General features: G+C 54.2%; 1 protein-coding gene across 1 annotated transcript; it reads left to right on the top strand.

The window, feature by feature from the left end:
- The first annotated feature begins 5663 nt into the window (after positions 1–5663).
- Positions 5664–16200, top strand: cideb (cell death inducing DFFA like effector b). Its single transcript, XM_078538225.1, has 5 exons — positions 5664–5858; positions 10865–11014; positions 12287–12474; positions 14518–14687; positions 14950–16200. Exons 1-4 carry the CDS (start codon positions 5664–5666, stop codon positions 14636–14638), a joined length of 654 nt encoding a protein of 217 aa, XP_078394351.1. The 3' UTR covers positions 14639–14687; positions 14950–16200.
- Positions 16201–16839: the final 639 nt, after the last annotated feature.

Below are 16839 nucleotides of genomic sequence, written 5' to 3'. Positions count from 1 at the left end.
GAGAGAGGGGGGGGTGAGGGAGAGAGGGGGGTGAGGGAGAGAGAGAGGGGGGTGAGGAGAGAGAGGGGGGGGGTGAGGGAGAGGGGGGGGGGTGAGGGAGAGAGAGAGAGAGCAAGAGAGCCTGTTCCTAGCGGGCAGCCCATGAATCCTGGAATGGTTACAACCCAGAAGGGGGCCATTCAGCCCCTCTGTCCGTACTAGCTCTCTGCAAGAGCAACTCACCAAGTGCCGCCTCCCCCCTGCCCACCCCACCCCATCCCGGGCTGCTCCAGGGCAGCTTCCTCCGCTTTGAAGGGTGGACTGTCTGGCTTTTGACACCTCTGCTGACGGGAGCAACTCCCACCACCCCTCCCCGTTCACCCCCTCTGCCCCCCGCCCCCAGCTCACCCCCTACACCCCCTCCCCAACCGCCCGACCCTATCCGTCCCAGGCAGCCCTCTCCCCACCCAGATAAGGAGCGTTCAGAATCACCAGAGGGTCCGGACAGACTAGCGGACGAGGGGGTGGTGGCGGGGGTAGGGTGGGAGGGGCAGATTTGACCCCCCCCCACCACACACACCCCTAGCCCACGACCCATCCTCACAGGTCGATTTTTTTTATTTGCGTTTCGCCATGAAGGTGGCTCGAGGATTAAACGTTGGGCCCCGGGGACACTGAGGGGAACTCCAAATCTCACCCCCACCTCCCCTCCCCACCCCCCCTTCACTTCCCTTCCCCACCCACCCCACCACCACACCGCCTTCCTCCCCCGACCCTCCTGCCCCCACCCCCTCGTCCACGACTCTGTCCGGACCCTCCTTATCGAGTCCTCGCTGCTCCGCCTTCTCTCCGGGGAACGGGGATCAGTGGGATCCCCAGCTTCCCCGATCCGGATTGAAGGACATTGTCACAAGTAGAAGGGCTGGGGGTGGGGGTGGTGGTGGTGGGGGTGGGGGCAGTTGAGAAAATTGCGATCGTCGTGGGTTGCTGGTGTTTGGAAGCAGACTCAGTAGCAGCTTCTTCGAGGAAGCGGGGTCGAGAGTGGAAAGGGAGGGTTGGAGGGGGGAAATAAAATTGCATGGCCGCGGAGAAAGGGGAGTGGGCGGGAGGGAGGGAGAGGAGAGCTCTCGCAGAGAGCCAACACAGGCGCGGTGGGCCGAACGGCCTCTTCGCCTGTACTGCGCGGCTCCCAGACCCCCCACCACCCCTCCCCACCCGAGCGGGAACTCGGAACCCTCCTACCGCAGAGGCGCGACAGCGAGACTGACGGAGCGGAAAGCAGCCAGCGCTCGTCGCTCGTCAACACTGCCCAGCCCGCTCCCGCAGGCGGGTAAAACAAAACCCCCCCTCGTCAAGGGGCCGAGAGTGAGAGGGCGCAGGAGGCAGGTGCGCTGTGAGAGGGAGCTGTTTCACACGACGAGTGGTTGGGGTCTGGGGCGCACTGCCTGGTTGGAGGCGGGCTCAATCGAGGTTGGATGATTGTTTGAATAGAAACAACGCGCAGGGGTACGGGAGAAGAGGCAGGAGAATGGCACGAGGGCGTAATGCTCATTCGGAGGGCCGGTGCAGACACGATGGGCCGAATGGCCTCCTGCGCCGTAACAATTCTGTGATTCTGTGTGTGCGTTTGTGTGTGTCTGTCTGTGCTTGCATGTGTGTTTGTGTGTGTATGTATCTGCGTGTGTAGGTGTCTGTGTGTGTTTGTGTATGTCAGGGTGTGCATATGTCTGTGTGTTTATGTGTATCAGCGTGTGTGTGTGTATCTGCACATGTATGTGTCTTTGTGCGTGTGTTTGTGCGTGTGTTTGTGCGTGTGTGTGTCTGCGTGTGTGTGTCTGCGTGTGTGTCTGCGTGTGTGTGTCTGCGTGTGTGTGTCTGCGTGTGTGTCTGCGTGTGTGTGTCTGTGTGTATATGTGTGTCTGTGTGTCTGTATGTGTGTGTGTCTGTGTGTGTATGTGTCTTTGTGTGTGTCCGTGTATCTGCTTGTGTCTGTGTATCTGCTTGTGTCTGTGTGTGTGTGTCTGTGTGTGTGTGTCTGTGTGTGTGTGTCTGTGTGTGTGTGTCTGTGTGTGTGTGTCTGTGTGTGTCTGTGTCTGTGTGTGTGTGTCTGTGTCTGTGTGTCTGTGTCTGTGTGTGTGTGTCTGTGTCTGTGTGTCTGTGTGTGTGTATGTGTCTGTGTGTATGTGTCTGTGTGTATATGTGTGTCTGTCTGTGTGTGTGTCTGTGTGTGTATGTGTCTTTGTGTGTGTCCGTGTATCTGCTTGTTTCTGTGTATCTGCTTGTGTCTGTGTGTGTGTGTGTCTCTGTGTGTGTGTCTCTGTGTGTGTGTCTCTGTGTGTGTGTCTCTGTGTGTGTCTCTGTGTGTGTCTCTGTGTGTGTCTCTGTGTGTGTCTCTGTGTGTGTGTCTGTGTGTGTGTCTGTGTGTGTGTCTGTGTGTCTGTGTCTGTGTGTGTGTGTCTGTGTGTCTGTGTGTCTGTGTGTCTGTGTGTCTGTGTGTCTGTGTGTCTGTGTGTCTGTGTGTATGTGTCGTGTGTATGTGTCTGTGTGTATGTGTCTGTGTGTATGTGTCTGTGTGTATGTGTCTTTGTGTGTGTCTGTGTCTTTGTATGTGTGTTTGTGTGTGTCTGTGTGTTTGTGTGTGTCTGTGTCTTTGTGCCTGTGTCTTTGTGTGTGTCTGTGTCTTTGTGTCTTTGTCTTTGTATGTGCCTTTGTGTGTGTGTCTGTGTGTGTCTGTGTATGTGTCTTTGTGCGTGTGCATGTGTCTGTATGCATGAGTCTGTGTGTATCAGTGTGTGTCTGTGTCTGCATGTGTGTGTCTGTGTGTATGTGTGTGTGTATGTGGATGTCTGTGTGTATCTGCTTGTGTATGTGTCTGTGTGTGTCTGCGTGTGTATGTGTTTGTGTGTGTCTGTGTCTATCAATGTGTGTATGTGTCTGTGTGTTTGTGTGTGTCTGTGTATCTGCTTGTGTATGTGTCTGTGTGTGTGTTTGCGTGTGTATGTATCTGTGTGTGTTTGTGTGTATCTGCTTGTGTATGTGTCTGTGTGTACTTGTGTGTGCCTGCATGTGTCTTTGTGTGTGCCTATGTCTGTGTGTGTATCAGTGTGTGCATGTGTCTGTGTGTATCAGTGTGTGCATATGTCTGTGTGTGTTTGTGTGTATCAGCATGTGTGTCTGTCTGTGTATGTGTCTGTGTGTCTGCTTGTGTATGTGTCTGTGTGTGTCTGCGTGTGTATGTGTCTGTGTGTATCTGCTTCTGTGTGTTTGTGTGTATCTGCTTGTGTATGTGTCTGTGTGTACTTGTGTGTGCCTGCATGTGTCTTTGTGTGTGTCTTTGTGTGTGTCTGTGTGTGTATCAGTGTGTGCATGTGTCTGTGTGTGTTTGTGTGTATCAGCATGTGTGTCTGTGTGTCTGCGTGTGTATGTGTCTGTGTGTATCTGCTTGTGTGTATCTGCTTGTATGTGTGTGTCTGTGTGTGTCTGTTTGTGTGTGTGTGTCTGTGTGTATCTGCTGTGTGTGTGTGTCTGTGTGTATCTGCTTGTGTGTGTATCTGTGTGTTTGCGTGTATCTGCTTGTGTATGTGTCTGTGTGTACTTGTGTGTGCCTGCATGTGTCTTTGTGTGTGCCCATGTCTGTGTGTGTATCAGTGTGTGCATGTGTCTGTGTGTATCAGTGTGTGCATGTGTCTGTGTGTGTTTGTGTGTATCAGCATGTGTGTCTGTCTGTGTATGTGTCTGTGTGTCTGCGTGTATATGTGCCTGTGTGTATCTGCTTGTGTGTGTGTCTGTGTGTATCTGCTTGTGTGTGTGTCTGAGTGTATCTGCTTCTGTGTGTGTTTGTGTGTATCTGCTTGTGTATGTGTCTGTGTGTACTTGTGTATGCCTGCTTGTGTCTTTGTGTGTGTATCAGTGTGTGCATGTGTCTGTGTGTGTTTGTGTGTATCAGCATGTGTGTCTGTGTGTCTGCGTGTGTATGTGTCTGTGTGTATCTGCTTGTGTGTGTGTCTGTGTGTATCTGCTTGTGTGTGTGCCTGTGTGTATCTGCTTGTGTGTGTGTCTGTGTGTATCTGCTTGTGTGATGTGTCTGTGTGTTTGTGTGTATCTGCTTGTGTATGTGTCTGTGTTTGTATTTGTGTGTGCCTGCATGTGTCTCTGTGTGTACTGTGTGTCTTCGTGTGTTTGTGTATGTATCTGCACGTGTGTGTGTGTCTGCACCTGTGTGTGTCTGCACCTTTGTGTGTATCTGTGTATGTGTCTGTGTATGTATTTGTGTGTATTTGTGTATATCTGTCTGTGTATATGTGTCTGTGTGTGTTTGTGTGTATCTGCTTGTGTTTGTGTCTGTGTGTTTTTGTGTGTATCTGCTTGTGTATGTGTCTGTGTGTGTATCTGTGTGTGCATGCGTGTGCTTGTATGTGTCTGTGTTTGTGTATCAGCGTGCGTATGTGTCTGCATGCATATGTGTCTGTATCTGCTTGTGTATGTGTCTGTGTGTGTATTTGTGTGTATCTGCCTGTGTGTCTTTGTGTGTGTCTGCATGTGTCTTTGTGTGTGTATGTGTCTGTGTGTATGTGTCTGCGTGTGTTTGTGTGTATCCGCATGTCTATGTGTGTGTGTGTGTGTGTGTCTCCGTCCCTGCCCCTGACCGGCAGCAACCCCTGAGATTCGCAGAATCTCAGAATGCTTACGGTGCAGAAGGAAGCCATTGGGCCCATTGTCTGTGCCCCCTCTCTGAGCGTTTCACCCAGCGCCACTCCCCCCGCACCTACCCCCAGCTTCTCCTCGTAGCCCTACACAACCTTCCTGTTCAGTTAATAATTCGATTCCCCCTCTCGATTGAATCTGCCCCCCCCCTCCCCCGGCACTCGGACAGCGCGTTCCAGATCCTAACCACTCGCTGCGTGAAAATGTTTCTCCTCGTGCCTCTGTTGCTTCTCCACTTTCCTGTCTGTCCCTCTCCCTCCCCCCTATAACCCTCGACTCCCCTCGTCGATCGAAACTCTGTCTAACTCGGCCTCGGATATATTCAGTGACCCGGCCTCCGCCGCTCTCTGGGTGGGGGAGAGAATCCCACAGACTGACCCCCCCCCTCGGAGAGAAGAAATTCCTCCTCGTCTCCCTCTTCACTGGGAGACCCACCTTATTTTTAAACTGTGCCGCCCCCTCGTTCTAGATTCCCCCCCAACCCCACGAGGGGGGAAACATCCTCTCAGCATCCACCCTGTCAAGCCCCCACCTCAGGATCTTATCTGTCTCAATAAGATCCCCTCTCGTTTTTCTAAACTCCAATGGGTACCGGCCCCAACCTGCTCAACCTTTCCCCATGAGACAAACCCCCCTTCATCCCGGGAATCGGCCCAGTGAACCTTCTCTGAACGGCTCCCAATGCGAGTACGTCCCTCCTTAAGTAAGGAGACCGGAACTCTGCGCAGTACTTCGGCTGCAGACTCGCCAACGCCCTGTCCAGTTGTAGCAAGACTTCCTGACTCTTATACTCCCAGCTCCCCTTTGCAATAAACAACACCATTCCGTTTGCCTTCCTGATCGCTTGCTGTACCTGCAGGCGAACGTTTTGCGTCGGAGGTTGAGGGGATTGGGAAGAAGTGGGGCGGAAATAATGCCCCTCACCAGGGCTGCGGGGAACAGTGAGGTGGGGAACAGGCAACGAGAACAAGGAGCTGACGATGCTATTTCCCCCCCCCCCCGCCACCCCGTTCCCCCTACTCCCTGACTTCAGGTCGGTTTCTTCAGTGGGCTCGGAGCTGACCCGGAGGCTGTGGACCTCCACGCCTCCCCAGAGACCCTTTCGAATCTGCAACCATGATCGCAGCTCCCGGAAAGGGGTGATTGCTGGGACACTGGCGGAGCTGATGAACAAGGTCGGTCGGGGTTGGCGGGGGGGGGGAGGGGTGGGTGAGGGGGGTCGGGGGGTTAAGGAAGGGCCGGGGGGTGGGGGGTGGAAGAGTTGTTGCCGCCGGGAGGCAGTGACGGGGAGCAACGTACACGTACACGGACACGTTCACGAGCACATGCACAGCCCGCGTATACAGGTATGGACACATACACAGATACACACAAACGCACACAGACATACACACACACAAACACACAATCACAGAATTTTAATGGCACAGAAGGAGGCCATTCGGCCCATCGTGTCTGCACCGACTCTCCAAATGTGCATCGTGACCTAGTGCCATTGCCCTGCCTTTTCCCCCCCGGACCCCTGCACATTGTTTCTACTCAAGTGATCATCTAATGCCCTCTTGAATGCCCCGATTGAACCTGCCTCCACCACACGTCCAGGCAGTGAATTCCAGACCCCACCCACTCCGTCGTGTGAAAAAGCTTTTTCTCACGTCGCGCTTGCTTCTTTTGCAAATCACTTTCTAAATCTCTGCCCCCCCCCCCTTGTTCTCGATCCCTTTTCCGAGAGGGAACAGCTTCTCCCTGTCGACTCTGTCCAGCCCATCTCTGTCAAATCTCCTTTCAGCCTCCCTCTCTCCGAGGAGAACAGTCCCAACCTCTCCGATCTATCCTCATAGCTGAAGTTTCTCATCCCTGGAACCATTCTTGTAAACCTCTTCTGCACTCTCTCCAATGTGTTCACATCCTCCCTATAGTGCGGAGCCCAGAACTGTACACAATATTCCAGCTGAGGTCTAACCAGTGTCTTATATAAATTCAGCATAACCTCCCTGCTCTTGTACTCTATGCCCCTATTAATAAAGCCCAGGATACTAGATGCTTTATTAACTGCTCTCTCCACCTGTCCAGCCACCTTCAATGATCTATACACCTATACACCCAGGTCCCTCTGCTCCTGCACCCCCTTCAGAATTTTACCCCTTATTTTATATTGTCTGTCCATGTTCTTCCTACCAAAATGCATCACCTCACGCTTCTCCGCACTAAACTTCACCTGCCACCCATCTGCCCTCTCCACCAACCTGTCTATGTCCTCTTGAAGTTCTACACTGTTCTCCTCACAGTTTACGAAACTCCCCAAGTGTCATATCATCTGCAAGCTTTGAATTTGTCCCCTGCACACACCAAGATCTAGATCATTAATATATACCAGGAAAAGCCAGGGTCCCAATACTGACCCCTGGGGAACTCCACTACAAACCTTCCCCCAGCCCGAAAAATATCCATTGACCGTTACTCTCTGCTTCCTATTTTTCAGCCAATTTTGTATCCAAGTTGCTACTGTCCCTTTCATTCCATGAGCAATAACTTTTCTCACATGTCTGTTGTGTGGCACTGTATCGAAGGCCTTTTGAAAGTCCATGTACACCACATCAGCCGCATTACCCTCATCGACCTTTTCTGTTACCTCTTCAAAAAACTCCAGCGAGTTAGTCAAACACGATTTCCCCTTTAGAAATCCATGCTGGCTCTTCCCAGTCAACCCATGTTTTTCCATGTGACTGCTACCAAATAATTTTCTCATGGACGTCTACAGCACAGAAGGAGGCCATTCGGCCCATCGTGTCCACGCCGGTCAACAAAGATCAGACTACACTAATCCCATTTTCCAGCTCTTGGCCCATAGCCCTGGAGGTTATGGCAATGCTAGTGAATATCTAAATACTTCATAAATGTTACGAGAGTTTCTGACTCAACCACCCTTTCATGTAGTGAGTTCCAGACTCCCACCACCCTCTGGGTGAAAACATTTCTCCTCTACTCCCCTCTTAGCCTTCTACCTCTTACCTTAAATCTATGCCCCATGGTTATTGACCCCTCTACTAATGGAAAAAAGTGCCTTCCTATCCATCCTATCTATGCCCCTCATAATCTTATACACCTCTATCATGTCCCCTCTCAACCTTCGCTGCTCCAAGGAAAACAATCCCAGCCTATCCAACCTTTCCTCATAGCTCAGACCCTCCAGCCCAGGCAGCATCCTGGCGAATCTCCTCTGCACCCTCTCCAGTGCAATCACATCCTATAGTGTGGTGACCAGAGCTGCACACAGTACTCCAGTTGTGGCCTAACCAGCGTTTTATACAGTTCCCGCATAACCTCCCTGCTCTTGTATTCTGTGCCTTGGCTAATAAAGGCAAGTATCCTATATGCCTTCTTAACCACCTTATCTACCTGCCCTGCTACCTTCAGAGATTTGCACACCAAAGTCCCTCAGATCTTCAGTACTTTCCAGGATCCCACCATTCATAGTGTAATCCCTTGCCTTGTTAGCCCTCCCCAAGTGCATTACCTCACACTTTTCTGGGTTGAATTCCATTTGCCACTGCTCTCCCCACCTGACCAGCCCATTGATGTCCTCCTGCAGTTTACGACCATCCTCCTCACTATTTACCGCCCTACCAATTTTCGTGTCATCTGCGAACTTCTTGATCACACCCTCTACATCTAAGTCCAAATCATTTACGTACACCACAAACAGCAAGGGCCCCAGCACCGAGCCCTGTGGAACCCCACTGGAAACAGACTTCCAGTCACAGAAACAGCCCTCTACCATCACCCTCTGCCACCTGCCTCTCAGCCAATTGTGGATCCAACGTGCCACTTTGCCTTGGACCCCGTGGGCTCTCACTTTCTTGACCGGTCTGCCTTGAGGGACCTTATCAAAAGCCTCGCTGAAGTCCATGTAGACCACGTCAAATCCTTTACCCTCATCGACGCTCCTGGTTACCGCCTCAAAAAATTCGGTCAAATTTGTCAAACACCACGTTTCCCCACCACCAAAGTAAGTGCTGGGCTTATCCTTACAACCTTTTTTGAACGAGGGCGTGATGTTTGCAATTCTCCAGTCCTCCGGTACCTCCTCTGAGTCTGGGGAAGACTGAAAGATTATGGCCAGTGCCGCTGCGATTTCCACTCTCTCTTCCTTCAATATCCTTGGATGCATCTCATCCGGTCCCGGTGCCTTGTCAACTTTAAGTACCGACAGTCGATTCAACACTTCCTCCTTATCAATTTTGAGCCCTTCTGGTGACAGAGTTTCCTCGTCGGTCACCATGGTAGCATCTACCACCTTGGTAAAGATGGATGCAAAGCATTCATTTAATACCTCATTCATGGCCCCTTCGTCCATGTGTAAACCTCCTTTTGGCCCCTAATTGGCCCTACTCCTCCTTTTACCACCCTCCTATTATTTATGTGCCGATAGAAGACTTTGGGATTGACCCTTTATGTTGGCTGCCAGTCTTTTCTCATGATCCCTCTTTGCCTCTGTTATTTGCTTTTTCACCTCCCCTCTCAACCTCCTGTATTCCTCTTGGTCGTCAGTTGTATTTTCTACCTGACACCTGCCACAAGCGCACTTTCTTTCTTCTTTATCTTAATTTCTATCTCCTTTTTCATCCAGGGAGCTCTGGATTTGTTTGCCCTCCCTTTCCCTTTTTGAGGGAACACACCTTGACTGTGCCCCAACCATTTCTTCTTTGGAGGAGGCCCATTGTCCAGCCCCAGTTTCTCCCGCCCAACCTTTGGTCCCAGTCTATCCGGCCCAGCTCCGTTCTTGCGCCCATTGAAGTCGGCCCTCCCCCACTTAATTTTTCTTACTCTGCATTGCACATTGTCCTTTTCTACCGTCATCCTGAACCTTATGATACAATGATCACTGTCTCCTAAATGTTCCCCCACTGACACTCGATCCACTTGGCCCACCTCATTCCCGAAAACCAGGTCCAGCAGCGCATCCTTTCTTGTTGGACTGGGAACCTGCTGCTGTAGGAAATTCTCCTGAACACAATCTAGGAACTCTTGCACCCCATCTCCACTCTTTACACTACCACTGTCCCAGTCTACACTCGGGTAATTAAAGTCCCCCATTATAACTACTCTAGAATGCTTGCACCTCTCTGAAATTTCCCTGCAGATTTGTTCCTCTACGCCCTTCTCACTAGTTGGCGGCCTGTAGACTACACCGAGCAATGTAATTGCACCCTTTCTGTTCCTTAGCTCTGGCCAAATAGATTCTGCCCTTGAACCCTCTGGGATATCCTCTCTCTCCAGCACTGCCATGCTCTCCTTAACCAATACTGCCACCCCTCCTCCTTTTCTTCCTGCCCTATCTTTTCTGAACACCTTGTACCCGGGAATATTTAACACCCAGTCCTGCCCTTCCTTGAGCCACACAGACACGTACACACAAACATACAGACACACACGCACACATACACAGAGGCACGCACACACAAACAGACACACACACAGACATACACACAGGCACGTGCACACATGCACATAAATGGAGGCACATGCACACACGCGCGCGCACGCACACACACACACATACACAGACACGCATACATAGAGGCACAAACCCACATACACACAAATGGACACGCGCACACGCATACAAATGGACACACACACACAGGCACATGCACGCGCGCACACATACAAATGGACACACACAGGCACCACATGCACATGCGCACACATACAAATGGACACACACAGGCACATACACGCGCGCACACATACAAATGGACACACAGGCACATGCATGCGCGCACACATACAAATGGACACACACACACATACAAATAGACACACACACACACACACACACACACTCTCTTACAGACACACAGACACACACACAGGCACGTGCACACGCATACATAGGCGCGCACACATTTACGGACACATGCACACACATACACGCACACGGAGGTACACACGCACACATACACAGGCACATGCACACACATACACAGGCGCGCGCACACACACATGCAGGCACACGCACACAAACTGGCACACACACACGTAAACACAAAGGAGACGGACACACACAAAGACAGACACACGACCTCTACCCTCGCCGTGAATGGCGTGCCACGACCTCCTGCCATCTGATCGCTGTCTTTCTCTTCCACCTCTTCCTCCACCACCCCCCACCTTGCAGGTTCTTGACGCCCTCCTCATCACTGGGGCGATCAGCCTGGTCCTGGAGGAGGACGGGACGGCAGTGGACAGTGAGGAGTTCTTCGAGCACCTGGACGATGACACGGCCTTCATGGTGCTGCAGAAAGGCCAGCGGTGGCAATCCCCCAAGGTCAGTGCGTCGGGAATGGTTTCCCCCCCACCGCCCCCCAAACCTCCCGGGTAAGCTGGGGTGACCACAAATGTGTTCATGTCGGCGGGTGTGCGGTGGCAGGGGGAGGGGAGGCCTCAGGACAAGGACCCAGACCCCCGCTCCCCAACAACCTGCCCTCACGTCGAGCTGTACCACACACCTCACCCGAACCATTGTACCGGCCGTTCACCAGTCGTCCTCTGTTCCTATTGCGCACTGACCCCCAGCTCACTATAGTTCCCCAGCCCAGCCCACTGGGAATCAGGATGCAAGTCCCTGGAGATGCCCCTTCGGCGCAGAGGGAGCTTTACTCTGTATCTAACCCCCGTGCTGTACCTGTCCTGGGAGTGTTTGATGGGGACAATGTAGAGGGAGCTTTACTCTGTATCTAATCCTGTGCTGTACCTGTCCTGGGAGTGTTTGATGGGGACAGTGTAGAGGGAGCTTTACTCTGTATCTAACCCCGTGCTGTACCTGTCCTGGGAGTGTTTGATGGGGACAGTATAGAGGGAGCTTTACTCTGTATCTAACCCCGTGCTGTACCTGTCCTGGGAGTGTTTGATGGGGACAGTGTAGAGGGAGCTTTACTCTGTATCTAACCCCGTGCTGTACCTGTCCTGGGAGTGTTTGATGGGGACAGTGTAGAGGGAGCTTTACTCTGTATCTAACCCCGTGCTGTCCCTGTCCTGGGAGTGTTTGATGGGGACGGTGTAGAGGGAGATTTACTCTGTATCTAACCCCGTGCTGTACCTGTCCTGGGAGTGTTTGATGGGGACAGTGTAGAGGGAGATTTACTCTGTATCTAACCCTGTGCTGTACCTGTCCTGGGAGTGTTTGATGGGGACGGTATAGAGGGAGCTTTACTCTGTATCTAACCCCGTGCTGTACCTGTCCTGGGAGTGTTTGATGGGGACAGTGTAGAGGGATCTTTACTCTGTATCTAACCCTGTGCTGTACCTGTCCTGGGAGTGTTTGATGGGGACAGTGTAGAGGGAGCTTTACTCTGTATCTAACCCCGTGCTGTACCTGTCCTGTGAGTGTTTGATGGGGACAGTGTAGAGGGAGCTTTACTCTGTATCTAACCCCGTGCTGTACCTGTCCTGGGAGTGTTTGATGGGGACAGTGTAGAGGGAGATTTACTCTGTATCTAACCCCGTGCTGTACCTGTCCTGGGAGTGTTTGATGGGGACAGTGTAGAGGGAGCTTTACTCTGTATCTGACCCATTACCGGGAGCTGTCTTCGTGTTGCAGAGAGGGATGGTTTCGTACTCGCTGACCCAGAAACCGAAGAATTCGAAAGACATCGCCCGAATCACCTTTGACATCTACAAGCTCAACCCCAAGGACCTCTTTGGCTCGCTGAACATCCGTGCCACCTTCTACGGCCTGTACTCCATGACCTTTGACATCAAGTGCCTCGGTCCCAAGAAGGTCATCCGGTAAGCTGGTGCAATGGACCTCCCCCCCACCCCCACGTCCAAACCTCCCTTGTGTGTTGGAGGCGGTGTAGGAGGTGTGGGGGGAGAGGGGTGTGTGGCGGGATGGGGAGGGAGAGGGAGACGGCGTCTTCCCACGGACGATGCATTCATTCAACGACAACATTCGAACATCTCTGTGAGGGAGGGGGGGGAGAGGAGGGGAGAGGGGTAGGGGAGAGGGAGAGGGAGAGGGGGAGGGGGGGAGGTGGAAGGGAGAGGGGGAGGGGGGGAGGTGGCACGTCGCCGGAGCTTTTGGCCTCGGGCTCAACAGGACAAACACAAGAGTGCCAAATTTCCAAGGACCCCAGCAATTCGGACGACAGGGAGAAAAGGGCACTGATTGGTTGGCAGGTCAACTCTGATTGGTCAAGGCGTCGCCATGGAGAAAACAACGGGGGAACTGCGGGCTCCCCGAGCTCCCGGGTAATTCCAAAAAAAATGAAAAAGGGCGCAAGGCAGGGACCTAATCCTTTTGTTTGCCGAGGACAGGTTCTCCCACCACCCCCCACTCCCCACCCCCCGCGTGTGGATGCAGGTCGCTTCTAGCGAGCGTAAACGAGCCGCGTCACAAGCTTGACTGATCATCGCAAATCGGTTGTTAGTGTAGTTATTGGCGTAGCTCGTTGGCGCACTCAGGATTGATCGGCAAGTGCTGTCCGATAGCGGCATCTGACGCCGGATGGTTTGTTTTGGGGTTTTGCGAGTGCCGGCTGGCTGAACGCGCTCCGTGCTCCTGCCTACAGTGGACAGCCGGGGGAGGGGAGGGGGGGTGCGGGGGGAGAGGTGATGCTCTCCGGTTCGATCGGCCAATGGCTGAGAGGGGCGGCCCGGCACCGCACCGACACTGAAATTCACGCGAGGCGTCCGGGAATAACGTGTTTACGTGGTGCCCGCTGAAGTCACGAAATGTCTGAAGATGCTAATCGGACGCACAGCGGCAGCAGTGTGTGTACCATCTACAAGATGCACTGCAGCAACTCACCGAGGCTCCTTCGACAGCACCTTCCAAACCCACGACCGCTACCGTCTAGAAGGACGAGGGCAGCAGACGCACGGGGAACACCACCACCCGGAAGTTCCCCTCCGAGCCACACTCGCCATCCCGACTTGGGCGGGGACAGGGGAGGGGGAGGAGGGGCGGGAACGGGGGAGGGGGAGGAGGGGCGGGGGTGGGGGAGGAGGGGTGGGGGAGGGGGCGGGGTGGGGGAGGAGAGGAGGCGGGGTGGGGGAGGAGAAGGGGAGGGGGAGGAGGGGTGGGAGAGGGTTGCGGGGGAGGGGGAGGCGTGCAGGGGAGGGGGAGGAGGGGTGGTGGAGGGGTGCGGGGGAGGGGGAGAGGTGCGGGGGAGGGGGTGAGCGGGAGGGGTGCGGGGCAGGGGGAGGGGTGAGCGGGAGGGGTGCGGGGGATGGGGAGGGGTGAGGGGTGAGCGGGAGGGGTGCGGGGGAGGGGTGCGGGGCAGGCGGAGGGGTGCAGGGGAGGGGTGCGGGGGAGGGGTGAGCGGGAGGGGTACAGGGGAGGGGTGCGGGGGAGGGGGAGGGGGAGGGGTGGGGATGGGGGTGGGAGGGGTAGGGGAGTGGGGGAGGGGTGGGGTGGGTGGACGAGGAGGGATGGGGCAGGGACAGTGGGAGGGCTGTGGGGATGGGGGAGGGGCAGTGGGAGGGGGCGGTGGGGGGGGGGGGGGGTGGGGTTGTGGGGGGTGGGGTACGGGTTGGGGGGGTGGGTTGACCGGTGAGGCCACCAGCCCAAAACACCGGTACGCGCCGCCGGGGGTTCCTTGGCGGTACGGTGGCCATCGCCCTGGAGGCAGGGAGCTGGCCGTGTTGCGCACAGCAGGATCCCGTGAGCAGCAAGACGGGCTCCGCGGTGAAGCAGGGGGTGCAGCCTCCTCTGCACCCCCGCCTTCCTAGCCCCCAGCGCGGCCGGGCCCCCAGCGACCAACGTCTGAGCCGCGTTGCAGCCGCCTCGGGACCGCAGGTGACCTGTGTTTCCGCTTTCCCCCCCTGCAGGGAGATGCTCCGTGTGAGCTCCTCGGTGATGTACGGGATCGGGCAGATCCTCGTCACGGCTTCTTCCTTCGTCCGACGCCTGGTGGAGGGGAGCGAGAACATGGCAGAGTGCTACGACTGATTCTGCTGTTCATATACAGGCACAGACAGATAGAGACACACACACACTCTCAGACACAGACAGATAGAGACACACACACACTCTCAGACACGGACGGATAGGGACACACACACACTCTCAGACACGGACGGATAGGGACACACACACACTCTCAGACATGGACACAGACAGATAGAGACACACACACTCTCCCAGACACAGACACAGACAGAGACACAGACAGAGACACACACACTCTCTCAGACACAGGCACAGACACAGACACACACACTCTCTCAGACACAGACAGATAGAGACACACACACTCTCTCAGACACAGACACAGACAGATAGAGACACACACACACTCTCAGTCACAGACAGATAGAGACACACACACTCTCCCAGACACAGACACAGACAGAGACACAGACAGAGACACACACACTCTCTCAGACTCAGGCACAGACAGATACAGACACACACACTCTCTCAGACACAGACACAGACAGATAGAGACACACACACTCTCTCAGACACAGGCACAGACAGATAGAGACACACACACTCTCAGACACGGACACAGACAGATAGAGACACACACACTCTCTCAGACACAGACACAGACAGATAGAGAGACACACTCTCTCAGACGCAGACACAGATAGATAGAGACACACACACTCTCTCAGACACAGACAGACAGCGACACACACACACTCTCTCAGACACAGACAGATAGAGGCACACACACTCAGACACAGACAGATAGAGGCACATACTCTCAGACACAGACAGATAGAGACACAGACATACTCTCAGACGCAGACACAGACAGATAGAGACACACACACTCTCTCAGACACAGACAGATAGAGACACACACACACTCTCTCAGACACAGACAGAGGCACACACTCTCAGACACAGACAGATAGAGACACGCACTCTCTCAGACACAGACAGATAGAGACACACACACTCTCTCAGACACAGACACAGACAGATACAGACACACGGACACAGATGCACTCTCATGCACACACAGAGACACACAGATACAGACACGCACACGCAGACACACACACAAACAGACAGATACAGACACACACACACACACATGCAGACAGACAGATACAGACACAAACAACGCACACACACGCACACCGACAGATACAGACACGCGCGCGCGCACACACTCACTCATGCACACAGACACACGTGCACACACACGCGCGCACACCCATTCACACCCACATTCACACACACACACACACACACACACATTCACACACAGATATAGACACGTGCACACACATAGATACAGACGTGCACACACACACGCGCGCACATAGATACACAAACGTTCACACACACAGGCGGACACAACCAGACATGCAAACAGTGATAGAGACGGGCACACCGTGATACAGACAGAGACACAGTCAGAAAAAAACACATAGATTGATACACACACACACACACACACAAACGCTCAGACACAGTCAGACACATACCCATAATCAGTGTGTAAAGCCGTTGATCAAATGCTTGCTACTATTAAATCAAAGTCTTGCCTTGTCGTTTTTTGTGTGCTGTTCTCCCTCTTTATCCTGGGATATAAACGGATCAGGCCGCTGGCTCCCAGTCATCCCAAAACTGGGAAGAAGTTGGAGAATCATTGGTCCGGGGCATCTCCCTGGGCAGACACGGTGAAGCTGGCCCAGCCCCACCCCACCGGCAGGCTCCGGCCTGGCCTGGCCTGGCCTCCGCCAGGGGGCATTCCCATCGGACGGTTCAGTCCCAGGCTGCCGCTTTCCAGTCGCCAACGAGCTTGAGCGCTGGGGCTTCCCGGCGAGGGAGCGCCTCGGGGCGGGGGGGAGGGGTGGGGGTCCACAGCCCCTTATGGACCAGGCCCGTTGGTCTCTCGCCTTCGGTCCCCTCCCCCCCGCTAGAGACTCATGCACCACCCCCACCCCAATAACCCAGGGCCGATGCTCCTGGTGCCAGCGCTGAGGTAACGTCGCCTGGTGGAAGGGGGGCAGTGGGGTGGGGGGCATTGGGGGGAGCAGTGGGGGTGGGGGAGGGGGTGTTGGGGGGGGGAGGGGGTGTTGGGGGGAGCAGTGGGGGGGGAAGGAGGGTTGGGAGGGTTAATATTCCACTGCCTTTCGAGGAAGAGATTTCCAAAGACTCGCCGCCCTCTGAGAGAAAAGATTTCTCCT

Source organism: Cetorhinus maximus, unplaced genomic scaffold, assembly GCF_964194155.1.
Source record: "Cetorhinus maximus unplaced genomic scaffold, sCetMax3.hap1.1 HAP1_SCAFFOLD_4300, whole genome shotgun sequence".
In the NCBI taxonomy this organism is placed as follows: Eukaryota; Metazoa; Chordata; class Chondrichthyes; order Lamniformes; family Cetorhinidae; genus Cetorhinus; species Cetorhinus maximus.
The sequence above is the reverse complement of the archived record's forward strand: the minus strand, read 5'-3'. Positions and strand labels throughout refer to the sequence as shown.